Here is a 27,897-nt window from a genome sequence, read left to right as displayed (position 1 = left end):
TGAAAGGAGACTCTGGTCGCTTCCAGGCGACCTGTTTATTACACTTTCATCCTGATTTGTTTGCACAAGGTTTGCAAGGAGGTTAGACGACATGTATATTTACCGAGTATACATTCTGATTGGTTTGAGGGGAGTTTGCACAACGTCAGGTCAAGCAATCGTCATCTCACACTTTACAAGAACATTTTCCCCATCATTTTCCTTATTGCAATAAAATCTGATTTTGGGGGGAGCAGGTGTGCTGCAAAACAGCAGCCCAATTGTCTTTAGAAGTGCAACCTGAATTTGAGGGCATGAGAATGAATCCCACTTGGAAGCAGCAGTAGTCTGGAAATGCCCTAGAAGTGCACAAGTGTGTGTGTGTGTGTGTACACAAGTTTGAACTTGAAGTTGTGGTATTCTCTGCCTCTATCACTTGAGTGTTGACACCACCTTGTGGATGTGGCTAACACAGCATCCATTCAACCAAAAAAAAGCATCATGCACACACAGCTAGACTGAAATGCTAACCAAAACTAACTCTTTACCACTCGTAACACAGGCCAGATTCAACCCTGGCCTCAGAAGGTCTGGAAAAAAAATATTGGACCCTTCCTTCTGAGTTTTCTCCCCAAAGGAAAAAACAAGGCATCAGAGCAATTTACAAAAACCAGCAGCCTGCCAAACAATGACGCAGCTAGGCAAGGAATGGGACGTGGCAATGACGGCATGGACACTGTCCAGTCAGAGCCCACGGCATGAGCACCACTGCCATTCTCACAAGGAAAGGAGGAAGTTCTTGTGATGCATCAGCAGGAGCGGGAAATAGCTGTTTCCCAGCAAAGATGCTTTGAGTGCTGAGCGATTTTCTGCTGGCAGGAGTGGCTGTCTGTGTGATGAGGTTTGCGCAGGTTGTGCCGTTCTCCTGGGAAAAACGGTACCCAGGAGTCGCTGAAAAATACAGAGAACCCACTTGGCTCTGTCGCACTGGCTTCCTTTGTCCTTAGCGGGGGAAGTCCATGCGGTTCAAGGCTGCGAGGCAAGGAGTTGCAGAGGAGCAAACCCGGCTTTCCCCCTGGGAAAAACACGGAGCAGCAGAGTGGGTGACAACCAGTGCGATGGAAAGATCAGTCTTGTGTGGCTGCTGCCCCCAATGGACGCAAACCAGGCTGGCGATGGGATGCCGGAGGCAGAGGGACAGGTGTACCTTCCAGCAGAGCAGATTGTGCGTTGCAGATGGCATCAGCTGTGCAAACACAAAAATAGGTTAGGCGACATCTAGCCTTCTGTTGGCTCTGGAGAGGGCAGAAGCTTTGGAGTCGGGTACAGGAGGCGCTGCCTGGCCAGGAGCACCCTAGAGAGCCAGCGTGGCTTAGTGGTTAGAGTGTTGGACTAGGACCTGGGAGACCAGGGTTCAAATCCCCAAGCAGCCATGAAGCTAAGTTGGTGACCTTGGGCCAATGGCTATCTCTTAGCCCAACCTAAGAGATATATGTTCAAATATATAAAAGGATGTCACATAGAGGAGGGAGAAAGGTTGTTTTCTCCAGAGAAGTGGACACGGAGCAATGGATCCAAACTACAAGAAAGAAGATTCCACCTAAACATTAGGAAGAACTTCCTGACAGTAAGAGCTGTTTGACAGTGGAATTTGCTGCCAAGGAGTGTGGTGGAGTCTCCTTCTTTGGAGGTCTTTAAGCAGAGGCTTGACAACCATATGTCAGGAGTGCTCTGATGGTGTTTCCTGCTTGGCAGGGGGTTGGACTCGATGGCCCTTGTGGTCTCTTCCAACTCTATGATTCTATGATTCTATGAACCTACCTCACAGGGTTGTTGAGAGGATAAAACCCACATACCCTATCTCAGTGGTGTAGCGTGAAGGGGCTAGGAGGGGCCCCCGTGACCCTGGGCACAGAATCTGGGGGGGGGGGGGGGACGACGAAAAACCAGGCACACCGTGTAGAGCTCCTTGTTGCACCCTGCCTGCCTCTGGCAGCTCAAAATCTCTCTCTTTCAGCCTGACCAAGCTTACTGGGTTGTTGATGAGGGGCAAACGAAGGAGGCATTTTTAAAAAATATCTGAAAAACTGCAGTGGGACTCTCCCACCCCCTCCTCCAAGCAGCTTGGGGGTGCGTTTCAGCTGCTGCACAATGATCCTGTGAGGTAGCTGAAGCCAGAAGATGGATGCTTACCCAAGGCCACCCATAGCTGGTTGGAACAGGTTCTGCTGAAGGACTCTGTGTAACTTATGAAGCTTGCATCCTTTCACCAACGGACATTGCTCTGATAGCAGAGAGGGCCTTTCAGATTTCTCCCTTCCCTCTTCCCCCCTTTCTCCTCCCACTGTCCTTTTTCATTCTGCTCTTCCTTCACTGGGGGGAACTTTGATTCAGCACACAGGTCTCATATTCTCCTGTGATATTCATATGCCATCGGCCTAACCTTCCCTCCTCAGGCAGTCAACTTCAGTCTCTGGTTGATTAATCTGCTGGCAATGTCTCTTACCCGTCTCCGCTGCCGTCTCAGCCACAATCAGCTCAGCTGCTGCTCCTCAGGAAACGGCGAAGTTGCCAGGGTGTCCCAGGGCGCTGCTGAAGGGGGGCTGCCCTGGGGGAGACTTGGCAAGGGGCGATGAAGCATCCAGTGGCCAGAGGAGGAGGCCTGGGCAGAGAGTCAAAGAGTTGGCATCAGCTGGCCGCTAATGATGTTTGGAACTCATAGGCAGGGCCAGATTTAGGTTTGATGAGGCCCTCAGCTACTGAAGGTAATGGGGCCCTTTATGTGTCCAGCTGTCCTTTGTCAACAACAAATTGTCACTGCTTTTGGTGTTGAATATATGCTATATGGTAATTTATGGACCTAATAGGTATCTAAAGCCATTTGCACATGTTGCCATGCAACCAGTCCATGCAGAACTGGCACCCTATATATAGAAATGAGCAAACCAGTGATATATTAGGGAGCAGGCTAGCAGGCGGAGCCCATTACTTACATCATAGGAGCCTATGCAACACAAAACACTGTTGCTGTATGTAGGTTTTATTTTATTTGTTTTTTATCTTATATTTTGGAAATGTACTTCCAGGCTTTTTTCCCCTTTGAATTTTTTTGGGGCCCCCTTGAGAGTTTTTGGGGCCCTAAGTTATAGCTTGTTTAGTTTATACGTAAACCTGGCACTGCTTGTGGGCACATTTATCCTTGCATTGCAGGGGAGTTGACCCGATGACTCTTAGGGTCCCTTGCAACTCTACAATTCTACGATCTCACGTCCTGGAGTTTACAATACGATACAATAATCTTTATTGTCATTGTCCCATACAGAACAACGAAATTGAAAAAGTCTACATCAGACATTCAAAAACCAACAAGCCTGCTATCCTAGCTATCCCAGCCTGGTTAGCCCCCTAAAAACTCTGATACCCCATAATTAAATACAGTGGTGCCTCGCAAGATGAAATTAATTCGTTCTGCAAGTTTTTTCGTTCTACGAGTTTTTTCGTCTTGCGAAGCACCACTGTGTATTGACGGTTTCCCGTAGGAATGCATTGGCGGTTTAAAAAAAAAGGCGCAAGACGTTTCATCTTGCGAAGCAAGCCCATAGGGAAATCCGTCTTGCGAAGCAACTCAGAAAACGAAAAACTCTTTCGTCTTGCGAGTTTTTCGTCTTCCGAGGCATTCGTCTTGCGAGGTACCACTGTACAATATACTCCCACAGAGACTATCCTACACTGCGTTTAAAACCAAAATCGCATTTGAATAGAAACTGTTTCTCAGGCAGCTAGTCCTAGTCTTTATAACCCTGTACCTTCTTCCAGAAGGAAAAAGCTGAAAGAGATCATTTCCGGGGTGCGCAAGAGAGTGCTGGGGGAAGCACCCACTCTGGGTTGCAACAAATGCCAGTCGCCACAAATGTGGAATCTGCAGGGGAGAAGCAGCAAGGTGGAGGGTGTGCTTATTCCGCCTCTGCCTGCCGCTTTGCCCCTGCAGTTTCCTGGCCTCTTCCCTCATATTCACAGAATGGTTATTGCTTCTGGAAGCCCCTGTTGCCGAGGGAAAGCTCATTTGGGGGGAAAGGGTGGGTGGGGAAAGGGTAAACTCTCCCCTGCCTGGTGCTTGTTCCTCTCTGCCTCACAGAGGGGAAGAAGAAACTGGAGTCCTCCCTGCCATTTGACAGGCTCTGGGGTTGGATGGTACCCACCAAAGTCATTCAAGCAAACCTTTGCAGACTGTCCAGGACAGGGGTCAGCAAACTCGGGCCTCGGGCCAGTGTCTCCAGCGCCGATTGCGCAGCGGGCCAGAGGGTGGGGGAGCGCGTGCCCAAATGCGTGCGTACACGTTCTTTCCGGCGCACTTACGGGTTGGAGGAGCACCGGAAATAGCTTGTGCGCATGTGCAAATAACGCTTGCACACAAACTATTTCCGGTGCTCCTCCGACCCGTAAGTGGGCAGCCGCACAGCACAGCACCAGTAAGAGCGGGTGGCAGCAGCGGGCCACGGGCCGGATAAATGAGTCCCTCGGGCCTTATCTGGCCCACGGGCCTTAGTTTGGGGACCCCTGGTCCAGGACATCCTCTGCACCTCCCACTCCACACAAGATGCAAGAATAGCTTGCCGGATGAGGCCAACTGGCCCATCCAGTCCGGCATCCCGTTCTCACAGTGGTTCTCTTCGGGGAACCCTCTAGCTCAGTGTTTCCCAGACTTGGGTCGCCAGCTGTTTTCAGACTACAACTCCCATCATCCCTAGCGCACAAGACCAGTTGTCAGGGATGATAGGAATTGTAGTCCAAAAAAGCAGCTGGGGGCCCGAGATTGGGAAACACTGAGCTAGCAGAATCCAAGCACCAGAGCCCTTTCCTGTGGTTTCCAGCCACTGGGATTCAGAAGAATTGACGGAAAAACCTAAGGCCAGAAAACGTGGGATTTGTTTCCTCCTTCGGCTTGCGTCCAGCGGTGGAGGCAAGTGTATAGCCCTCATAGTTAAAGGTAAAGGGACCCCTGACCATTAGGTACCTATTTATCTACTTGCACTTTGACGTGCTTTTGAACTGCTAGGTTGGCAGGAGCAGGGACAGAGCGATGGGAGCTCACCCCGCTGCGGGGATTCGAACTGCCGACCTTCTGATCAGCAAGTCCTAGGCTCTGTGGTTTAACCCACAGCGCCACCCAGCCACCAATAGCCCTCTCTCCTCCATGAATGTGCCCAATCGTCTTTTCAAACCATCCAAGTTGGAGTTCCGCAGTTTAGCTATGCGCTGCGTAAAGGGAAATGCTCTTTTGCCTATCCTGACTCTTCCATCATTCAGCTTCACTAGATGTCTCTGAGTTCTGGTGTTGAGAGAGAGAGAGCACAAAATTTTAGAACTGGGTACCACTCACCTGGTAGTCAGGACTGGGTAGGGGGGTCTTCTTCTGCCTCTGCATGTTTAGCCGAGGTGGCACTGGCGGAGTTTGCAACTTGGAGGTGGTGCACGGAGCTGAGACAGCCTTTGCTGCCTGGAGCTGAGGGTTGGTGCAGAAGGGGAAGGGGAGAATTAATCCAGATCTTGCCCCATCGGCTGCACTCCCCACCCCACCCCAGCCGGTATTGCACCTTGTTCTACCGACCTCTCTCTCCTGGCGCATCATGGCCAGTTCCTGAAGCACCACCTCCACGTCTTCCAAATCCCCCTCGTCCCCCTCATCCTCCAGGCTGGCGCTGTCTTCTTTGTAGCTGAAGCCATCAATGAGGATGTCCTCGTGGCCCCAGATCTCCCGGCGACAGAAGGGGCAGGTATGAGCTTCGGAGAGCTGGGGGCGGAAAAGGCTGAGTTAGAATTTGCCAGGCTGGTGTCAAGGGCGGCTGTGTTCCCGAAGGGGGAGTTGGGAGGCGGAATCCTGTCCAGGTCACTGTTAAAGGTGAATCTACATAATTCGCACCAGACCTCCCATGAAACAGGCCCTTTTCTGAATTTTGCAGCGCCCTTCTCTAGCCAAGTAACGTGTACCAAAAATGCTGGGATAATGTTCATTTTTTAAATTGCACATGCTAGTGAAAATAATGGTTGAATTATAGGGTTGTGGAGTTGGAAGGGAGCTTAATAATAATAACAATAACAATAATTTATTATTTATAGCCTGCCCATCTGGCTGGGTTTCCCCAGCCACTCTGGGTGGCTCCCAACAGAATTAATGATAATAATAAAAAGGCGATAAAACATCAGACATTAAAAATTCCCTAAACAGGGCTGCCTTCAGATGTCTTCTAAAAGTCAGGTAGTTGTTTATTTCCTTGACATCTGGTGGAAGGGCGTTCCACAGGGCAGGTGCTACCACCAAGAAGGCCCTCTGCCTGGTTTCCTGCAACCTCACTTCTCGCGGTGAGGGAACTGCCAGAAGGCCCTTGGAGCTGGACCTCAGTGTCCAGGATGAATGATGGGGGTGGAGACGCTCCTTCAGGTATACTGGACTGAGGCTGTTTAGGGCTTTAAAGGTCAGCACCAACACTTTGAATTATGCTCGGAAACGTACTGGGCCATCTAGCAAGAATCACAGCTAATGTCCCCAAAAAATCCACATTATATTACGGAAAGCTGCATTGTGAAAATGTGCATATTACGTAGAATTGCATACAAGCAAATTTGGAGAACTGGTGAATTTTCATGAGTTTTTTGTTTTAAATAAAGCAGTCGTGAATTGGTACGGAAATGTGGGGAACAGGATTTAAGGCTGTAAAATTGAGAAACAGAGAGGAACTGATTCGGTCAAATTTGCCCCACCTTTGCCCAAAGAGGGAGGGGTAACGGTGGCAAAAGAGAGCACAGCAGCTGATGTGCTTTTGCAACACATGTGAACAGCGTTAAGAACTGGGAACTTCAACAAAGTGTTGCTGCATGGAGTCCTGCTGTCCCGGATTCTAATTGCTCCATTCCATTCCCTTGGGTTGTAATTCCCCCACTGTCAAGTCAGCATTCCCTGGCTGCTGAGGCTACAGAGAGACAGCATAGTGTAGTGGTTAGAGTTTCGGACTAGGACCTGGGAGGGTAAGGTAAAGGTAAAGGGACCCCTGACTATTTAGGTCCAGTCGTGACTGACTCTGGGGTTACGGTGTTCATCTCCACCGTTTACCTTCCCGCCGGAGTGGTACCTATTTATCTACTTGCACTGGCATGCTTTCAAACTGCTAGGTTGGCAGGAGCTGGGACCAAACAACGGGAGCTCACCTCGTTGTGGGGATTCGAACCGCCGAACTTCCTAGGCTCTGTGGTTTAACCCACAGCGCCACCCGTGTCCCAAGGACCTGGGAGGGACAAGGGTTCAAATCCCCACTTGGGCATGAAGCTCCTTAGGTGACCGCTGCCTATCTCAGCCCAGCCTACCTCGCAAGGTTGTTGTGGGGATCAGATGAGGAAGGGGGCTTCAATAATAATAATTTTATTATTTATACTCTGCCCATCTGGTTGGGTTCCCCTTGAGCTCCTTGGAGAAAGAGGTGGGAAAATATATGCAGTAAATAAACAGTAAATACTGAGCACGCTCAGTCTTCACTGGGTTGAGTTTTTTGGGGGTGTTTTCTCTCCTTTATGGCGTTTGTGGTTTCCGATCTCTTTTATCACCCCTTGTGAGGCTAGGGGGTAGCGACATGCCCAAATCATGCACCTAAGGTTTGTGGCTGTGTGGGAATTTGAACTACGCCGTCCCTCGTTTAAATCTGACTCCCTGTAAGAGACACACAGTCTCTGAGTTTGTTAAAATACGATGGGCTGGAGAATTGGTTTATGCTGCCGAACGATAAGGAGCAGCTTATCTCCGAAATGTGCTGAGGAGAATTAAGAGAGCGAGAGAGATCCTAATGAACTGGCTCATGCAAATGGGCCATTAGGCCTGATGGAACTGATAAATCCAGATGCGTGGCGGATGAACTTGTCAACTCCCTGTGTTGCCGTCTCCGGTCTCAAACGATTTTCTTAATGATTTATGGAAGCTTGACGAGCGGTCCGGGGGTTAGATTACAATCTCAGGGCCGTATTTCAAAATGGAGATAGAGATATAAAACGAAGAAGACGCATTTAGAAATAGCAAACCAGGGATAGAGAACCTGAAGCTCTGCAGACGATGGTGGACTACAGATCCCATCATCCCTGACCAGTGACCATGCTGAGGCTGATGGGAGTCGGAGTTTGGCCACCACTGGAGATCAGCAAGTTCCCCATCCTTGTACAGTGGTACCTTGGTTCTCAAACGCCTTGGTACTCAAACAACTTGGAACCCAAACAATGCAAACCCAGAAGTAAGTGTTCCGGTTTGCAAACCTTTTTCGGAGGCCGAACATGCTCAGTTTTGAGTGTTACGCTTCCGATTTGAGTGTTACACTGAGGTCTGTGTTTCTGTAATTTATTTTGCATTTTTGCGGCTCTTTTTTTGTGACTGTGTAGAACACAGTTCAGCTACTGATTGACGGATTGTGTGACTGCAGTACATTTTTTATTGCTTTCATTTTAGGGATCAATGGTCTCGTTAGAGAGTAAAATTCATGTTAAATTGCTGTTTTAGGGGTCATTTTTAAAAGTCTGGAACGGATTAATCCATTTTGCATTACTTTCTATGGGAAAGTGCACCTTGGTTTTGGAACACTTTGGTTTTGGAACGGACTTCCGGAATGGATTAAGTTTGAGAACCAAGGTACCACTGTACTGACTGGATGAACACTTAAGCAAGATGGAATCAGTATTATGGGCTGGCTGGAAGCAGAGGAATGGAGGGAGGACCCAGCTCGGGATGTGACAGTTCATCTTGTGGAGCACATCAAGGAAAACAACAACAAGGGGCTCAGCCACACCATCCAGTCTTATGCCACTTCAACAGTCATGGTTTCCTCCAAAGAATCCTGGGAACTGTAGTTTGCTTGTCACAGAACAACCTTGCACTCTGACCGGTTTAACAGCCGGTCCGTCCTCCCAGGGAACTCTGGGAACTGTAGTTCTGCGAGGGGAATGGAGGCCTCCTAACAACTCTCAGCGCAATTCCCATAGTGATATTTTTTTTAAGGTTTGTTAAGGGTGGTGAGAGGTACGCGGGTGGCGCTGTGGATAAAACCTCAGCGCCTAGGACTTGCCGATCGCATGGTCAGCGGTTCAAATCCCCGTGGCGGGGTGCGCTCCCATCGTTCGGTCCCAGCACCTGCCAACCTAGCAGTTCGAAAGCATTCCCGGGTGCAAGTAGATAAATAGGGACCGCTTACTAGCGGGAAGGTAAACGGCGTTCTGTGTGCTGCGCTGGCTCACCAGATGCAGCTTGTCACGCTGGCCACATGACAAGGAAGTGTCTGCGGACAGCGCTGGCTCCTGGCCTATAGAGTGAGATGAGCGCACAACCCTAGAGTCTGTCAAGACTGGCCCGTATGGGCAGGGGTACCTTTACCTTTAAGGGTGCTGAGAAGGGACGTGGGTGGGTTAAACCACAGAGCCTAGGGCTTGCCGATCAGAAGGTCGGCGGTTCGAATCCCCGCGACAGGGTGAGCTCCCATGGCTTGGTTCCTGCTCCTGCCAACCTAGCAGTTCGAAAGCACATCAAAGTGCAAGTAGATAAATAGGTACCACTCCGGTGGGAAGTTAAACGGCGTTTACGTGTGCTGCTCTGGTTCACCAGAAGCGGTTTAGTCCTGCTGTCCACATGACCCAGAAGCTGTACGCTGGCTCCCTCGGCCAATAAAGCGAGATGAGCGCCGCAACCCCAGAGTCGGCCATGACTGGATCTAATGGTCAGGGGTCCCTTTACCTTAAGGGTGCTGAGAGGAGGCCCCTATTTGCCTGTTGTTGTCTTTTAGTCATTTAGTCATGTCCGACTCTCTGTGACCCCATGGACCAGAGCACGCCAGGCACTCCTGTCTTCCACTGCCTCCCACCGTTTGCTCAAACTCATGTTAGTAGCTTCAAGAACATTGTCATATTCGCCTACAGAACTAAAATTCCCAGAGTCCCCTGGGGAGAGGGACCGACTGTTAAACCACTCTGAGGAACTGTAGTTTCAGGAAGGGGAATAAGGGTCTCCAAACAACCCTCAACACCTTTTACAAACTACAGCTTCCAAGATTCTTTGGAGGGAAGCCATGACTCTTAAAAGCGGCATAATGCTTAACGTGGATTGACAAAAGGCAGCGAGGCCCAGCCCGGCAGGGCGAAGGGGCAGGTGCCTGGGAAAGGTCAGGAATCGGGCCCTCACCTGCCATGTGTTGAGGCAGCCCCGGCAGAGGAGATGGCCACAAGGCTGGATGCGGACATCTTTGTCGTTCTCGGCGCAGATCTTGCAGAGCTGGAAGGTGGAGCCCACCTGGCAGTAGAGTTCGAACTGCTCCTGTGGGAAAAGCGGAGAATGGGACATGGGATGGCGATTTGAGAGAACAAGAGGCAGCGTCGCCTAATGGTTGGAGCGCTGCACTCGGAGACCCATGTTCCAATCCTCACTGAACCCTGAACCTGAGGTTGCTGCCTCTCAGCCTAACCTACCTCACAGGGTTGTTCGGAGGATACATTTGGGAGAGGGGAAAGCTAGGGATAGGCATGCATTGTTTTCCCACAAAGGTCTGGCGAAACGCAACGGTTTTAACCTGCTATTTTAAATGGCAGAAACAAAGAGGAATCAAGGGGTGCCAGGTGGATTTCTCCAGGGAGTGGTAGGCCACAAACAAGGTGTCAGTACCCAAAAGTCCCCCTATCCTGGGTGGATCTAAACACAGGAACCCCCCCCCCCCCCCGTGCTATAAATGTCAGAAATTAGATCATTTTAACAAAAGATTTAAAAAATCTCTATGGAAAATCACATCTTTAATTTTTCCTGCTCTCTGGCGCCACCTGGTGTTGCAGGTTGTTAGCACATTCAAATTGCTGTTTCTTTACTAATGTAGCTGAGTCCCCAGGTGGCACCCACCTAGAAGCTGGAGATATGGGTGCTGGAAACCAGGCATTTGATGAAGGTGGGCATGCATGAGTTTTTTATCCTGTTGTCCTTGCTGTCTCTCTACTCGGAGCACTTAATTTTAAAGTCTTAACGGCCTGCTCAGGTTGGGGGAAGAGCACAAGGAGACTTACTTGTGAGACCTGGATTCGGTTTTGGGATGACACCTCCGTCAACTCGGCCAGATCCGGATTTGCATTCTTCCCGTCAGCATACAGATAGCTGCAGAAGGGGGATGGGATAGAAATTCAATCCAGGTCTTGCCTGAAGCCGAATTTAACAAATTCCCTTTCCAAAAAAACACCATGTGAACCGAAACACAAAAATGTGTGCAGTTATCTGAATTTTGCTCTGCAGCTTACTCACCGAAGCATGTTTGGAAATTTGCATATATGGGGGGGGGGAGTTTGCATAAAAATGAATACACTTTTTGCTTCTTGGACGAAAGTTGGTATATAAATATAAAGAAATAATATAAATTGGACTAGTGCAATGCGCTCTATGTGGGGCTACCTTTGAAGGTGACCCAGAAACTACAACTAATCCAGAATGCGGCAGCTAGACTGGTGACTGAGAGCAGCTGCCGAGACCACATAACACCGGTCTTGAAAGACCTACACTGGCTCCCAGTACGTTTCCGAGCACAATTCAAAGTGCTGGTGCTGACCTTTAAAGCCCTAAACGGCCTCAAAGGCCCAGTATACCTGAAGGAGTGTCTCCACCCCCATCATTCTGCCTGGACACTGAGGTCCAGCGCCGAGGGCCTTCTGGCGGTTCCCTCGCTACAAGAAGCCAAGTTACAGGGAACCAGGCAGAGGGCCTTCTCGGTGGTGGCACCCGCCCTGTGGAACGCTCTCTCACCAGAGGTCAAAGAGAACAACAACTACCAGACTTTTAGAAGACTTCCGAAGGCACCCCTGTTTAGGGAAGCTTTTAATGTTTAATAGATTATTGTATTTTAATATTCTGTTGAAAGCTGCCCAGAGTGGCTGGGGAAACCCAGCCAGATGGGGCGGGGTATAAATAAATCATTTATTATTATTATTATTATTATTATTATTATTATTATTATTATATTAGTAACAATAATAGAACACCCGCAACTCCGGCCCCATCACATCCCCACCGCCAATCCCCGTCACCTACAAGCCCTCCTTGCGCCCGTCAATCAGTGCCTGGAAGAGGGGCTTGTTCTGTGGAATGGTTTGCAAGATGCTCCCGTCTTCTGTCACGTAGCCGATGGCCCACTGGCCAAGCCGGGTGCAGCTCAGGCGGAAAATATAGCTAAGATGGAGAGAGATCCAGTTGAGTGATTGGATAAAATTATGGAAGGAAGGCTTAAAATTTGCTGCATGTAATGCACTAAAAGAAAATGTGGTGAAAACGATGTATAGATGGTACTGTATATTACACCAGTGAAGTTAGCAAAAACGTATAAAGTCAGTAATAAATGTTGGAAATGTAAGGAAAAAGAGGGAACATTTCATCACATGTGGTGGGAATGTAAAAAGGTGAAATGCTTCTGGGAGATGATAGATAATGAGTTGAAAAAAATGTTGAAATATACATTTATAAAGAAACCAGAAGCATTTCTCTTGGGAATTGTGGGAAAGGAAATAAATAGAAAGGAATGTAAGCTTTTTCTATATGCAGTAACAGCAGCAAGAATACTATTGGCCCAAAAATGGAAGCAAGAAGAATTACCAACGAAGTTCCTCGAAGTTCCAGTGTATGTGACAGAACTTGCTCAGGATTATCTCAAACCCCACACCTTTTGTGTTTTCCAGTGTTCCTAAACGGTTAGCTTGGGAGCATACAGAACCTCCATGTTGCTCCTGCATCTCTTCTTTAGGGGGACCCCAGGAGCCCGGCCTCAATGGCCGACTCGTCTCCTTTCACTCTGATTGGTTCCAATCAGCACAAAGGACAAGGAGATTTCTTAGTGGCTGGAAATCTCCCCATTCAATTGGCGGAAATGACTGGCAGAATCCGAGACCAGGGAGAAGAGTCGGTGGAAGAAGATTGGAAAAAATTCAAAGTATATTTACAGAAACACTGCAAAATTAATGAATGTTAGAAGAATGCTGGAAAGAAGCTATATCGTTTTAGTAGAAATGCTATAAAGAATTAAGCAAAAATTGATTGTTAATGGGCCAAAGTGGAAAATTTAAAGTTAGATTGTGTTAAGATAAACTTTAGAACAAAAAATTGAGAAAGATGGAAAGGATTTGCTGAAATAGCTAATTGAACTAGAAGGTGTGAGGTGTGAGGAGGTCAATGAAACAAGTAAATGAAAGGTAAAGATATGGAAATTGGATGCGTTTTTAAATGTTTTTTTTGGGGTTGTTTTGATGTATTGTTTTTTTAAATGTATTGTTTGTTAAATTCTTTGTCGTTTTTTTCCTTTTTTTCTGTAACTATTAAACTTTTAATATATATATATATATATATATATATTTTAAAGAAGTCTCCCCATTCATTCTGGCTGGGCGCCTCCAGGAAGCTAGAGGCGGGATCCCGCTGCAGAAATAGAAAGGGGACTTTGGCCCTCCCGTGACCCCAGACCACTACACCTCGGCCCACCAGCCTATCAGGAATGAATGCTGAAATATGTTGAAATATACATTTTTTAAAAAACCCAGAAGCATTTTTACTTGGTATTATAGGTCAGGACATTAATAGGCAAGATGTTAAATTGTTTTTATATGCAACAACTGCGGCAAGAGTATTGTTAGCCCAGAAATGGAAACAAGAAGAAATTCCGACAAAAGAAGAATGGCAGGCGAAATTAATAGACTATGCAGAATTGGACAAAATGACAGGAAGGATTTGAAATCTGCGGGACCAGAGATTTACAGAAGATTGGAAGAAGTATATGAATTATTTGAAGAGCTAGTATAACTATGAGAGAGATATTGGTTATGAGTTTGAAATGTAATAGGGAAGATAAGAAATCCATACTCAGAGATTAGATTGGAAAATATTCAGACAGGATTGATGGAAGTCAAAAATCTGAATAATATGTAAAAGTATGTTTAATTACTGTTGAAAATGTTAAAAAATGTTACTGTTAAAAAAACTAATAAAAATTATACATAAAAAAAGGAATGAATGTGGGAAAGACGCTCCTTATTGTATAACTGCCACCTAAACAAATCAGAACAAAGGCTTGAGAAAGAACGGAGCTGGTCTAACCACCGCATACACTTTGTGCAAGCAAACTGGAATAAAAACTGGAGGGTCCCTGAGAAAAACCAGTTCTTAAGTGATGCAAGGCGGCCTGCTCTGGTAGAACCACTTGAGAGAGCCATCTTACCTGCCGGGCTTGTTGGTGTAAGCCTGTAGGCGTGCCTTCACTTCGTCGTAGGTGAGGAAAGCCATGTACCCTGGGTGAGTGACCGCAAGGTACGTCCAGTTCTTGAGCAATGTCGGCCAAGGCTGCAGGGGAGGGAGCAGAGAGAGGCATCAGCAAGCGGCCGGGAGCCGTTATAAAAGTAAGAGAGGGGGGCAGAGAACCTGTTTCAGCCTGAGGGCCAAATCCCCTTCTGGCAAATCTTCCAGGGGCCGCATGCCGGTGGTGGGTGGGGCCATGGGCAAAGTGGGCAGAGCAACAGATGCAAATTTTCCCTTCTACATACACATAGTCTTCCCTCCAGGTATTATTAAGGGGGCATTTCCAGGCAGGCAAAGCACTCACAGAGGAATGCAAAGAAGGGAGTGTGACTAGGGAGGAGCAGCAGCCCTGAAAGAGCCCTGGGGGCCAGAGAAAGAGGTCCGGAGGGCCACATTCCCTACCTCTGATATACAAAAAGTCCTCCTATATCAGACCAAAGGTCTATCTAGTCTTCTCCAGCTGTTTTGGGACTACAACTCGCATCATACGGGACCACCTCTCCTGGTATGCCCAGCGGAGGACCTTAAGGTCCACAAATGACAACATTTTGGAAGTCCCAAGTCGCAAAGTGGTTAGATTGGTCTCAACTAGGGCCAGGGCCTTTTCAGTACAGTGGTACCTCAGGTTAAGAACTTAATTTGCTCCGGAGGTCCATTCTTAACCTGAAACTGTTCTTAACCTGAGGTACCACTTTAGCTAATGGGGCCTCCCGCTGCCGCACGATTTCTGTTCTCATTCTGAAGCAAAGTTCTTAACCCAAGGTACTGTTTCTGGGTTAGCGGAGTCTGTAACCTGAACATAGCCGTCAACCTTTCCCTTTTCTTGTGAGGAATCCTATTCGTAATAAGGGAATTTCCCTTAAAAAAGGGAAAACGTTGACAGCTATGAACCTGAAGTGTCTGTAACTTGAGGCATCTGTACCCCGAGGTACCACTGTTCTGGCCCCGACGTGGTGGAACGCTCTGTCACAAGAGACTAGGGCCCTGCGGGACTTGACATCTTTCCGCAGGGCCTGCAAGACAGAGCTGTTCCGCCTGGCCTTTGGTTTGGACTCGGTCTGACCCTTATGTTTCCTTCCCTTTATGGTTTTGATCTATGGGCTACTTTTAAAATAAGGCTGCATTTTAAATTGCATGTTAACCTGTATTTTAAATTAGTTTCCCCCCTCCTATTATGTTTTTATTGTAATTTTACTGGTGTTAGCCACCCTCAGCCCGGCTCAGGCCAGGGAGGGCAGGGTGTAAATAAAATTTATTATTATTATTATTATTATTATTATTATTATGCCTAGGATGATATCTCACTCAGTCCTGACACACATAATGATTTGCAGTACATTGCCAGGTCAAAAATTATGAAACCGATATCACTTCAAATCGATATTGGGCAATATATTGATATATCACCCAGCCTAAACTGCCATCGAGAGTTATAGTCTGGCACCTGCTACACCTCTGCCCACTGACAAGGGCTCTACGAAATGACATGAGGAACTGAAGGCTGCAATAGCTGGACCACACAGCCCTAATAATGATTTTATTATTTGTAAGCCGCCCATCTGGCTGGGTTGGCCCAGCCACTCTGGGCAGCTTCCAACAAAATATAAAAGCACAGGAAGACATACACCAAACATTAAAAACTTCCCGATACAGGGCTGCCTTAAGATGTCTTCTAAAAGTTATGTAGTTATTTATCTCCTTGACATCTGAAGGGAGGGTGTTCCACAGGGCGGGTGCCACTACTGAGAAGGCCCCCTGCCTGGTTTCCTGTTAACTTCACTCCACACAGGGAGGGAACCGCCAGAAGGCCCTCAGAGCTAGACCTCAGTTAACAACAACTTGTGCCACATTCACACCATCCATTTAAAGCACCATGATAACACTTTAACTGTCATGGCTTCCCCCAAAGAATTCTGGGAGCTGTGGCTTATTAAGTGTGCTGAAAGTTGTCAGGGGGAAAAAACCTATTCTACTCCCAGAAGTACAATTCCCAGAGTTCCTTTAGAAGTGGGATTGACTGTTAAAATACTCTGTAAATTATAGCTCTGTGAGGGGAATATGTGGGTCTCCTCACAGCTCTCAGCACTTTTAACACAGGGCTTGAGCGTTGCCATCTCAGAATGTAGGATAAGTAGGAGTTCTTGTTATTAAATATACCAAGAAAAAAGAACACCAAGAACCCAGGCCAATGTAAGTTTTAATAGTGGGAGTGGTCCCTACTCACAAATCAATAGTCAATAGTAACAAAACTCTAATTATCCCCAATTCTGTAACGAATTATTGTGTTATACATATCTTTATGAGTTGAGTTTGTAATCTCTGTTAGAGTTTGCAACCTCTATTTGAGTTTGTAATCCTTGTCAGAATACATACTTTTGAGTGGATTAGTTTTTGTTACCATTGACTATTGATTTGTGAGTAGGGACCACTCCCACTACTGAAACTTACATTGGCCTGAGTTCTTGGTGTGCTTTTTTCTTGCCATCTCAGAATGTAGGGACACAGTATCTGGAAGGCAGGGCAAACTGACTTGCAGGAAGCTTTCGGCAAGAGCTTTGCAAATGGGTCAGAGGGCTGCCGGCTCCACCTGACAAACAACCGGCTGCCTCCTTCGCGACATCCGTCCCCCCCCCCTTCCTCCACACCCCTCCATGGAAGATCTTTGTCTTGTGTGCACCGTTTGCGTTTTTCGCGCCTCTTGCAAGGAGAGCAGCTGACCACAGGGCAGGATGTGGGTGGTGTGCGTCCATCGCTCACTCAAGGCTGCCATGCGTGGGTGGTGATAGCAGAGGGGGGTCAGCAGAGGTGGGCGAGGAGCCAAAGTTTCCATCTCTTGGCTCGGTTTAATTTTGCAAAGGTGCAGGGAGGAAGTGCTTCAGGTTTTTTTTAAAACAGAAACACCTCCCCTCACTGAACATATAAAGGCAACAGGCAACACAACAGAATTCGTGTGCCATATTCCCTCTAATAGCAAACTCGGGGGGTGTTGCATGACAACGGAAAACGGAGATAAAATAGGACCACCAAGAGCAGTTTTCCTAAAATTAGCCCTGATTCATATGATCAGCCCTCATTTTCTGTGTTTGCATCCTCTAAATTCCCATTCTGCGTTTTAAAAATATATATATATACCATTATATTATTGTCTTCTTGGTTTTATGTTGTATTTTTGTTTTAAAGATTTTTTTTGTTTCTCTATCGTACACCATTTGGAGTTTTGCTTTCTTTAAATGCTAAGCAGCTTATAAATGCTTTAAAATAAAACAAATACATTTCAGTGCCCAGGTATTCAGACATTGCTTATTTTGAATGTGAGGAGCCAAGGGAGAGCAAAACGTTTCGTTAAACTTCCTCCCCCCTGTCCAGGGAGGGATAACAGATATCCATGTTAAGAGTGTTTGTTTTTATTTCATAGACTTTCTATTATATCAAAAGCCTGGAATGTATTACTGCTGTCTACGCCCTCCACACCCAATTATTTGTCCCTGCTTCAATATTTTGCAAAACGACCTGCGCCTGAGAGTGGATGCCAGGCCAAGACTGGCCCATAGAAGAAGCCACAGCCAAAGAAGATTGGTAAAATAATCTAGTGAACTATGCAGGGCATATTAGACAATATGAAACCCAAAAGGACATTGGTTTTTTCCTTTCTATTTTTTTAAACAAGGGAAATGTTTAAAGCATCACCTTGTGAGCTTTGTGTATAGGTTTTTACATTAGTCGAACTTTTAAAAGTCACTTGTAATAAGAAGAACAAGGTTTAAAAATTACATTATTAAGAATATAAGATTTAAGGACATGCATGATTAACAGTAAAATAATGGAACCAGGAGGGGGAGTGAAGGGAAGTCAATTAAGATTTATGGTTGAAATTGTTAATTATGAATATTATTATTGGGTTTTTTATTTTTGGAAAATTAATAAAATCGTTTTTAAAAAAGATATTTCGCAAAATGATGTTTCCGTTTTGCATTTGATTTTGTATTTTGATAAAACAGTAAACCAATATAAAATAAACAGATTTCCGTTTTCCCTCCCCAAGTATTCTGATTTTGCTTCTTTTGAAGGTGAAGAGGGCAAGACATCTTGTTTTCAGGGTTAAAACCAACTCCAAGGTCCCACCAACTCCCCGGGTGTACCTGAAAGAGGCGGGTGAAAATGTCAAACTCGAATACGGAGATGTGCCCATTGCAGGTGAGGTCGATGGTGGATCTCAGGGCTAAGGCCATTGGGCCAGGATCCACAGGGTGGACCCGATCGAGTCCTTCCCGAAATTCAGACCAGGATACGAGGCTCCTGCAGAGAAACAGAAAGGTGACGCCAAATTCAGAGTAAGGAGGGTCACTGGCCAATTGGAACATGCCCAGACGAGGTCACTTTCGCTAGACATGGCTTCCCCCAAAGAATTCTGGGAGCCACAAACTGTGAAGGGAGTTACAATCCCCAGAGTGGTTTAGCATTCAATCCCTCCTCACAAGGAAACTCTGGGAACTGTAGGTCTGTGAGGGGAACTGGGGTTCTCCTAAAACAGCGCTTCTCAACCTGTGGGTCCCCAGATGTTGTTGGACTACAACTCCCATCATCCCTGAGCTCTGGCCTTGCCAGCTACGGAGGATGGGAGTTGTAGTCCAACAACATCTGGGGACCCACAGGCTGAGAAAGGCTAAAAACTCTCAGAGCCCTTAGGGAACTACAGCTCCCAGGATTCTTTGGGGGAAGCCATGATTGTTTAAAGTGGTATCGTGGTGCTTTAAACGTGAATGTGGCCTGGGGGAGAGATAAGGGGAATGAAAATATGGTTTCAGCAACTAAGGAGGATGAATTAGGGACCCTCTAGACCAGGAACAGATTAAGATGAAGAGAGGCCCTAGGCTACTTCACTTGTGAGGCCCCTCCCAATCTCACACTCTCACAACTAGAAGAAAATGAAAAAGCATTGTAAACAAAATTGAATGATGCCAAGGATGATGATGGGTATTTAAAATGCTGCAATTCACAATTTCTCCCCTAAAGGACATCAGAAAACGTCATCAAAATCTGTTTACAAACTTGCACAAGAACTCAATAACAGGTCTGATTTCTGAAGGGCTTTGCTGGCCTTGTGGAAATGACCTAGCACATGGATTTATATCTCTAAGATTCTGCCCCATAGGGCCCAACAAAAAAATTTCAAGTTGGGCACTAGAGCTTCAAATTGGGACCCACTGGCTGGCCCCCTAGATTTAGAGGCCCTAGGCTTCAGCCTACTTAGCCTATACATAAATCCGGCACTGCTCCAGACGGCTCGGTTGTTGGGTTTGTTTGCAGATATATTTTGCAATATAAAGGTAAAGGGACCGCTGACTATTAGGTCCAGTCGTGACCGACTCTGGGGTTGCGGTGCTCATCTCGCTTTATTGGCCGAGGGAGCCGGCGTACAGCTTCCGGGTCATGTGACTAAGCCGCTTCTGGCGAACCAGAGCAGCGCATGGAAACACTGTTTACCTTCCTGCCGGAGTGGTACCTATTTATATACTTGCACTTTGACATGCTTTTGAACTGCTAGGTTGGCAGGAGCAGGGACCGAGCAACGGGAGCTCACCCCGTCGCAGGGATTCGAACCGCCGACTTTCTGATCACCAAGTCCTAAGCTCTGTGGTTTAATATGGTTTAATGTGGTTTAGTATGGCATTGACCTAATCATAGTGCATTATTGGATGGTTTTATACTGGACTGCACACACATTCAGCCTTGTCAGTTGTTCTGGGATGCTTTCTTGTATTAGTGCTGCTTGGACAGGCACTCTTGCACTGTAGTGCAATAAAACCTGGAGATCTATAACATACACATACTGGAGCATTGGTAGTATTTATTTCTTGCAATTCTATTCCACTTTTTTCTCCAACAAACAGGTGGCGCATATGGTTCTCCCTCTTCTCATTTAATCCCCGCAACGACTCTGTGAAGTAGGCTAGGCTGAGAGGCAGTGGCTGCCTCAAGGTCACCCAGCGAGATTCAGGGGTTGGACTAGATGACCCTCAGGGTCCCTTCCAACGGTGCAACTCTATGAGCCTACGACCGAGTGGAGAGTCCAACCCTGGCCTCCCAGGTTCTAGTCGAGGCTTCCTCAACCTCGGCCCTCCAGATGTTTTTGGCCTACAACTCCCATGATCCCTAGCTAGCAGGATGGGAACTAGTCTCAAAACATCTGGAGGGCTGAGGTTGAGGAAGTCTGTCATAGTCTGACTCTCTCCAGGGTTTCCCAAACTCAGGTCTTCAGCTGTTTTTTTGGATTACAATTCCCATCATCCCTGGCCACCGGTCTTGCCAGCTAGAGATGATGGGAGTTGTAGTCTAATAAACAGGTGAAGGCCTGAGTTTGGCAAACCCTGTGCTATTAACCCCGACAACACAATATTACAGCAGGGAGTTTTGGGACCTGTGCCAATTGGAAGCAAAGGCAGAACGTCTCTCCCAAGACTTTTGCAGGCACGAATGGGATCAAAAGCAGGATTGTGTACAAACCGCCCACCCCCTGCTACCATCCTGAGTCACATATGAGACGCCCCCCCCCCAATACCATTGTGAATGCACAATAAACAGGGCAACAGGAGTCTGTGCCGTGATCAGGGCCGCATTTGGTCTGATGAGGCCCTGAGCTACTGAAGGTAATGGGGCCCTTTATATGTCCAGCTGTCCTTTGTCAATAACAAACTGTCGCTGTTTTTTGTGTTGAATATTTGCTATATGGTAATTTATGGACCTAATAGCTATCTAACGCCATTTGCACATAACAAAATATGTACTTTATCAAAGTAATTGTTGAACTGAAATACAATTAAGAAGAAGTATATTAATAGGTAAAGATAAAGGACCCCTGACAGTTAAGTCCAGTCACAAACGACTCTGGGGTTGTGGCGCTCATCTTGCTTTCCTGGCCGAGGGAGCCGACGTCTGTCCACAGCTTCCGGCGTATGTGGCCAGCATGACTAAGCCACTTCTCGCGAAACCAGAGCAGCGCATGGAAACGCCGTTTACCTTCCTGCCAGAGCGGTACCTATTTATCTACTTGCACTTTGACGTGCTTTCGAACTGCTAGGTTGGCAGGAGCAGGGGCCGAGCAACGGGGATTCGAACAGCCAGCCTTCTGATTGGCAAGTCCTAGGCTCGGTGGCTTAACCCACAGCGCCACCCCCATCCCAGGATATTAATAGTGAAATACAATTAAGAAGAAGTATATTAATAGTGAAATAATTATTAAGCTCTAACTTAAAATGATTTTTATTCATAACAAACTTAATAATGTAAACCCATTGGCATTTGGCAATAACAAAAGTTCCTTTAGAAACACAATTTACAAAGACTTACAATCTAGTCTCCAGAAACTTGCTATAACATGTAATAATAATAGGTGTAATATATGATGCAAACTACTAATTATAAATAGCAGAACGTAGGCGCCCTATATATAGAAATGAGCAAACCAGTGATATTTTAGGGATCAGGCTAGCAGGCGGGGCCTATGACTTACATTGTAGGAGCCTACACAACACAAAAAATGTTGCTGTATGTAGGTTTTATTTTTTTTTGTCTTATATTTTGGAAATGTACATCCCGGTTTTTTCCCCTTTAATTTTTTGGAGGCCCCCCAAGATTGCGGGGCCCTAAGCTATAGCTTCTTTAACTTATATGGGTGGCACTGTGGGTTAAACCATAGAGCCTAGGACTTGGTGATCAGAAGGTCGGTGGTTCGAATCCCCACGACGGGGTGAGCTCCCGTTGCTCGGTCCTTGCTCCTGCCAGCCTAGCAGTTTGAAAGCACACCAGTACAAGTAGATAAATAGGTACCTCTCCGGCGGGAAGACAAATGGGGTTTCCGTGTGCTGCTCTGGTTCGCCAGAAGCAGCTTAGTCATGCTGGCCACATGACCCGGAAGCTGTACGCCGGCTCCCTCAGCCACTAAAGCGAGATGAGCGCTGCAACCCCAGAGTTGGCCACGACTGGACCTAATGGTCAGTGGTTCCTTTACCTTTTTAAATCTGGCACTGGTGTGTTGAAGTAGAAAGAGTTTGGGTGTGCTGTTGTACCAAGCCCGAGCGACCTGCAGGTCCTACCTTGAACCCCACGTCTCCCTCCAGAAGGTCTGGGCCTCGGGCTTGCTGAGCTGGTAGGTGCTGCCGCGGTCTTGCCCGTCGGGGAACAGAGCCTGCAGTTCGGCCAACATGTGGCTAAAGATCAGGGACAGCTTGGTGAGATTCCTCCTGCAGTAAGAGAAGGGGAAGTGGGGAAGGCCAACCAACCTGTCAATCAATCAATCACACACAACTAGCCTTAGCTTTAGGCACAAATGATAATCATTTACCAGCGGTGCCCGGGGAGGCAATTTTTACAAGCACACACAACACAACGAAGAATTGGCACAGCGGGTGTGAAATATAAAGCCATTTCCTGCTTCTCACGATACAGTGGTACCTCAGGTTAAGAACTTAATTCGTTCTGGAGGTCTGTTCTTAACCTGAAACTATAACTATACCACTTTAGCTAATGGGGCCTCCTGCTGCCACCGCTGCACAATTTCTGTTCTCATCCTGAAGCAAAGTTCTTAACCCAAGGTACTATTTCTGGGTTAGCGGAGTCTGTAACCTGAAGCGTATGTAACCCAAGGTACCAGTGTAAATAATAATAGCAACAACCACAACGCTTTAAAAGCAACAACAAAGTTTTGATCTGTAGCAACAAATAAAAATGTCTGTAAGCTGAGGTACCACTGTAATTTATCTGAAATAAATGTTGGCGGTTGTGGGCTCTCCTTCACTGGAGGTTTGTAAGCAGGGGCTGGATGGCCACCTCTCATGCATACTTCAGTCGATATTCCTGCATTGCAGGGGGTTGGACTAGATGACCCTTGGGGTCCCTTCCCGCTCTGTAGTTCTATATGATTCCAGTTGCCCCCCTTTGACTCATAGTCTTGAAAGCCGTTCAGAAATATGCCATTAATAAAAGCCACGCCCTGCAGTAATCAGCCGCATGTTGCTAATAATAGAATTCAACAGCACGGGCTTTGAACGGATTTCCCTTCAGGTTTCACGACAGCAAAGCTTCACCTGTTGGATTTCAACTGTGCCTCTGTCAAAGCCCCGGCCGGGACAGAAGAAGCAACCTTGCAGTCAGGCATTAGGGCTTGTTTTTTTGCAGGGGACAAGGGGGGAATGTGGGAAAATATGTGGGTTGTCGTTTAACAACAGCAGAACAGGCAGAAATATGACAGGTGAAGCGCTTTCCTCCTCGATGCCTCTTGGGGCTTGTGCATGAGGTATATGTTGCGGTGGGAAGGGCTGGGTGGGTGGCTTCAGCGGGGTCCAAACAGGGTTGCCAAACAGCCAGAAAAAAGCCAGGCCTGGCCTGCTCCTGTTCCTTTAACAGCAGGCTGCCATGAGGGAGTGAGACAAAGGGACATTATCTGCCGATTGCTGTAGATCAAAAGGCTGTAGCTCATGGGTTCAAAAGGCAGCAAGGAACTTTTATTCATAAGGTCCAATTGTGGCCTTATAAAACAGGAGGGGAGAGGCCCTGGTTACTAAGCAACCAGCTGATAAATGAGGAAACAGAGCTCATTGCGGCTGCAGGTGGATGGGTGGGGAAAAAATGGCCAACTCTGTTTTCTTTCACCTGCTTCTGTGCTGCTATCAGTCCCGTGATCTGCACACCTTAGCATGAAATAATTGCCTGACGAATTTTGCAGTCAAGTTGTTAAACCAGGTGGAGGCTGTACACTTCTAAAAGCACACTTCCGAAAGGAATCATGGGAACTGTAGCTCACCTTCCCAAAAAACTACAGTTCCCAGCACCCTTAAGAAACCGCAGTTCCCAGGATTCTTTGGTTGTGTGTGTGAAAATTTAAATGTACGCAACCCGCCATTCCCTGCCCCCCCAATTCACCACCCTGGTTGCCATTTCTGCCACAGCATCTAAATTAAAATTCGTCAGCGCCCCTCTTGGAGGGAGGATTTTTTAAAAATGCAGCTCCCCTTTAATGATTGGGTTGAAGATATGTACAAAAACTCACTATGCACGAACAAGCTGCATGCAAACGTCGGCATGCCATGAACAAATTTAACGATATTTGGATTTCATTTTTATAAATACCATAAGGTCTGGTTAACTACAATAAGAATTTCCCCTCTTTTTTTTTTTTTTTTGGTAATCTACACAATATTTGTTGTTCTCCTGCTTTGTTTTCTACATGGGTACTATTTCTTGTTTCTTCTTCTTTTTTGTGTCTTACTTTACCCTGTGCACTCACAATTTTGTACTTTTCTTATTTTTCAGTGAATAAAATAAAACAAAAAAACACCTCTCCTCCACTCCTTCTTGCATATAAGGCTCGTAGGTCCAAGATTTCCTTCTGTTCTGGCTTCTCAGGATTTACAGGCGCAGTCCAGATTCTCCTGACCTGGTGTTAAAAAATGCCTTCCATGTAGGCACAGAATTGTGCCCTCTCTCCTCGCCCTGGTTGCAATGTTTCACAGCCTAAAAGAGCCCCAGGGACTAAATGATATTGATCTACCCCAGCTTTCGAGGTGTACTTGATTTTAAACTAACCACAGCCCTTATTGCAACTTTTAATCCAGGACTTTCACACCTGAGATGCGTGCTTTCAAGGCCCACCCTATTCCCGTGATTGCAATCTGCTTTAAGCGTTTTTAATTTTAAATTGCTGTATCCCACCTGGGAGCTGCTGGTGAAGGGAAGGTAATAAATGTAATAATTATTACTAGCAAAAATTATTGCCCATGTTTTACCATGGCAGAAACTCTGTTTCCCTTAACAGCTGCCGTGTGGCAGGCAGAAATCCAACAGATGCAGCTTTTTCTTGAACTTGTGCTGCTTGGAACAAACTGCCCTGGTCATATTGTTCAGTAGAATACGAGAATTGTAGAGTTGGAAGGGACCACGAGGGTCATCTAGTCTAACCCCGTGCAATGCAGGAATCTTTTGCCCAACGTGGGGCTCGAACCCACAATCCTGAGATTAAGAGTCTCATGCTCTACCTATTGAGCCAAAGCCAGGTTGTTACCGTATTTTTCGCTCTATAAGACGCACCAGATGACAAGACACACCTAGTTTTTGGAGGAGGAAAACAAGAAAAAAAAAAATATTCTGAATCCCAGAAGCCAGAACAGCAAGAGGGATCGCTGCGCAGCGAAAGCAGCAAACCCTCTTGCTGTTTTGGCTTCTGGGATAGCTGCGCAGCCTGCATTCGCTCCATAAGACGCACACATGTTTCCCCTTACTTTTTAAGAGGGAAAAAGTGAGTCTTATAGAGCAAAAAATACGGTATTTCATAGGGTTTTTGCCATGAAAGAAGCTGGCAATAGAAACAGTGTTGCCTTATCCCAGAGCACCAGCAGGGTTGCTAGTTTGTAAAAGTCCTTCTGGCCAGAAACCTGGGCTTTAGCCAGGCAGAAACCTAACAGGTGCGGCCTTCCACTAGCATGCTTGCAACCTGGGAAGGAAGGGAGGCGAAAAGTGTGCCCTTGCACCTAAATCTGGGAGAGCCACTGGGGTGATCTCTAGATGTTGCTGCATGACAGCCGCCACCATCCCTGACCATTGGGCATGCTGGCTGGTGCTGATGGGAGCTGCAGTTCAGAAATGCCAGATTAATCCATACTTTGGGGGGGGGGTCTTTAGCTTTGTCAAATTTGAGGGACCCCACAGCACTAACTATTTCCCCAAAATGTGTGCTATTCTGTCAGAAAACAGAAATAATGAACTTTCGCACCTGCAAGCTCACAAGCCGGCTGAAACATAATTGTGCAGTACCATACCCTCCAAGCTTTCTCTGATGAAAACAGGGACATCCTATTCAACAACAACAACATTTATTACTCTGCCCATTTGACTGGGTTGCCCCAGCCGCTCTGGGTGGCTTCCAACATATATAAAAACATAACAAAACATTAAAAAAACCTTCCCTATACAGGACTGCCTTCAGATGTCTTCTGAAAGTTGTATATTTACTTATCTCCTTGCCTGGGGGATCACATAACTTCATACCCTACAACATTTCTCCGATGAAAATAGGGACGTCCTAAGGAAAAGCGGGACATTCCGGGGTCAAATCAGAAACCTGGGACTAAATCTAAATCTGGGACAGTCCCTGGAAAATAGAGACACTTGGATAGCCTGCAATATTTGAAAACTTAGCTGATTATTGTGTTGTTTTAGAGACCCTACATAATCGGAGGCCCTAAAGCATCGCTCGCTGGCAAATCCAGCACTGGTGACCACCCTTGTCCCAGAAAATGGGGGCAGCCTAGCAAGATTTTGCAGAACCTAGGATAGTTCTATTGGCAAAGCGTGAGACTCTCAATGTCAGAGTCGTGGGCCCCACATTGAGCAAAAAATTCCTGTGTTGAAGGGGGTTGGACGAGACGAGGCTTGTGGTCCCTTCCAAAGCTACGAGTCTATGATTCTACGATTCGCCCTCTTTAAGTTGAAAGATTTGACCCGTTTCTTGACGTTTACCTGGCAGCCGAGCCCTCCTGGAAAATTTGCTCCTTCTCCCTCTTGAAGAGCCTGCTGGCTTGCTTGATCTTCTCCAGCAGGTTGGTGAGGAAGACCCGAAAGTAGGTTTCTTCCCAGAGCTGGGCCAAACCCGCCCCGTAGTGTTCCCGAACAAGCCTGAGGTGTTGGTGCGTCTGGGGCAGGAGGTAGGGCAGGTGAGGGGGGCTGTTGCGGAGGCCCAGGCGAGGCTGCCCCACCAGGTGCTGCAGCTTCGCCAAGCCCTGCAGAGCTTTCTCTAGGGTGCGATGGGACGAAATCCAGCGAGGCAGCCGGGACGGCCCGGGAAGCGTCTCCATGGCAGTCGAGGGGAGGAAAGGAATCGGAGGAAGGCGAGGCCCAGCCTTTGCCGGAGTTCCCCAAGTGCCAGCCTGGGAGCCAGGCTAGCAGGTTTCTGAGTGGATACCGCCTTGCGTCACGCAGAAAAGCAGGGAGGAAGGAGGAAAGGTAGAGAAATAAAAAGAGCCAAAGAGCACGGCTGAGACGTGGAGGGGAGGAAAAAACCTCTGACAAACCCCTGAAAAGGAAACAACAACCATCAGCGCCGGAGAGCGAGAGAGCCCTTGACAACACACCACAGGGCTGGCCACAACACACGGGGGAGAGTTTTGCAGCAGGAGTGGACAAGCTGATGCCTGCGCCGAGCAGGCTTGTTCGTCTGCCTCAGGGCATCGCACACTCACCCTCAGCACCCCACACAAACGCAAAAGTGCTCCGGTTATTCACCTCCCGCTGCCGCTGAATATTTACCAGCTGCATATTGTGCACTGGGTGTGTTGCGCAGACTGCAGCAGGGGTGCGGCAAATCTCTCTCTCTCCCCCAGGGCCGCATTTGCTCCTGCACAAGCTTCCGAGGGCCGTGTGCGTACCCTCCAACATTTCTCCGGTGGAAATAAGGGATGTCCCTGAGAGGAAACGCAACACAAAAAGTGAATAATTGGAATGGGCCATATTTCAAGAACACCTTAAAAAGTACACGGGTAATGTGAATCTCCTGGCAGACACAGAATGGATCTTGAAAACATAGAGCAAAAATTGTATAGGAA

At 47.1% G+C, this 27,897-nt stretch overlaps 1 protein-coding gene across 1 annotated transcript; it reads right to left on the bottom strand.

Moving 5' to 3' along the window:
* On the bottom strand, nucleotides 1-27,897 carry CBLC (Cbl proto-oncogene C). Its single transcript, XM_083455498.1, has 11 exons — nucleotides 26,816-27,897; nucleotides 22,399-22,545; nucleotides 18,445-18,601; nucleotides 14,229-14,350; nucleotides 12,059-12,196; nucleotides 11,047-11,134; nucleotides 10,181-10,312; nucleotides 5,588-5,770; nucleotides 5,360-5,482; nucleotides 2,486-2,641; nucleotides 1-1,225 (listed from the first exon to the last, which is right to left on the bottom strand). The coding sequence occupies exons 1-10, from the start codon at nucleotides 27,148-27,150 to the stop codon at nucleotides 2,513-2,515; spliced, it is 1,554 nt and encodes a 517-aa protein (XP_083311624.1). The 5' UTR covers nucleotides 27,151-27,897; the 3' UTR covers nucleotides 1-1,225; nucleotides 2,486-2,512.

Source organism: Podarcis tiliguerta (assembly GCF_965153285.1).
Source record: "Podarcis tiliguerta genome assembly, chromosome: 8".
NCBI classification, from domain to species: Eukaryota; Metazoa; Chordata; class Lepidosauria; order Squamata; family Lacertidae; genus Podarcis; species Podarcis tiliguerta.
Note: the sequence above shows the minus strand (reverse complement) of the source record. Positions and strands in the feature narration are given on the sequence as shown.

Coding starts and splice junctions, on each gene's coding strand:
- CBLC (XM_083455498.1), bottom strand. CDS start 27,150: ATGGAGACGCTTCCCGGGCCGTCCCGGCTGCCTCGCTGGATTTCGTCC. Junction 11,135..12,058: donor GACGGGCGCAAGGAGGGCTT/GTAGGTGACGGG, acceptor CCCCTTCTGCAG/CTATCTGTATGCTGACGGGA. Junction 5,771..10,180: donor GCTGCCTCAACACATGGCAG/GTGAGGGCCCGA, acceptor TTCCGCCCCCAG/CTCTCCGAAGCTCATACCTG.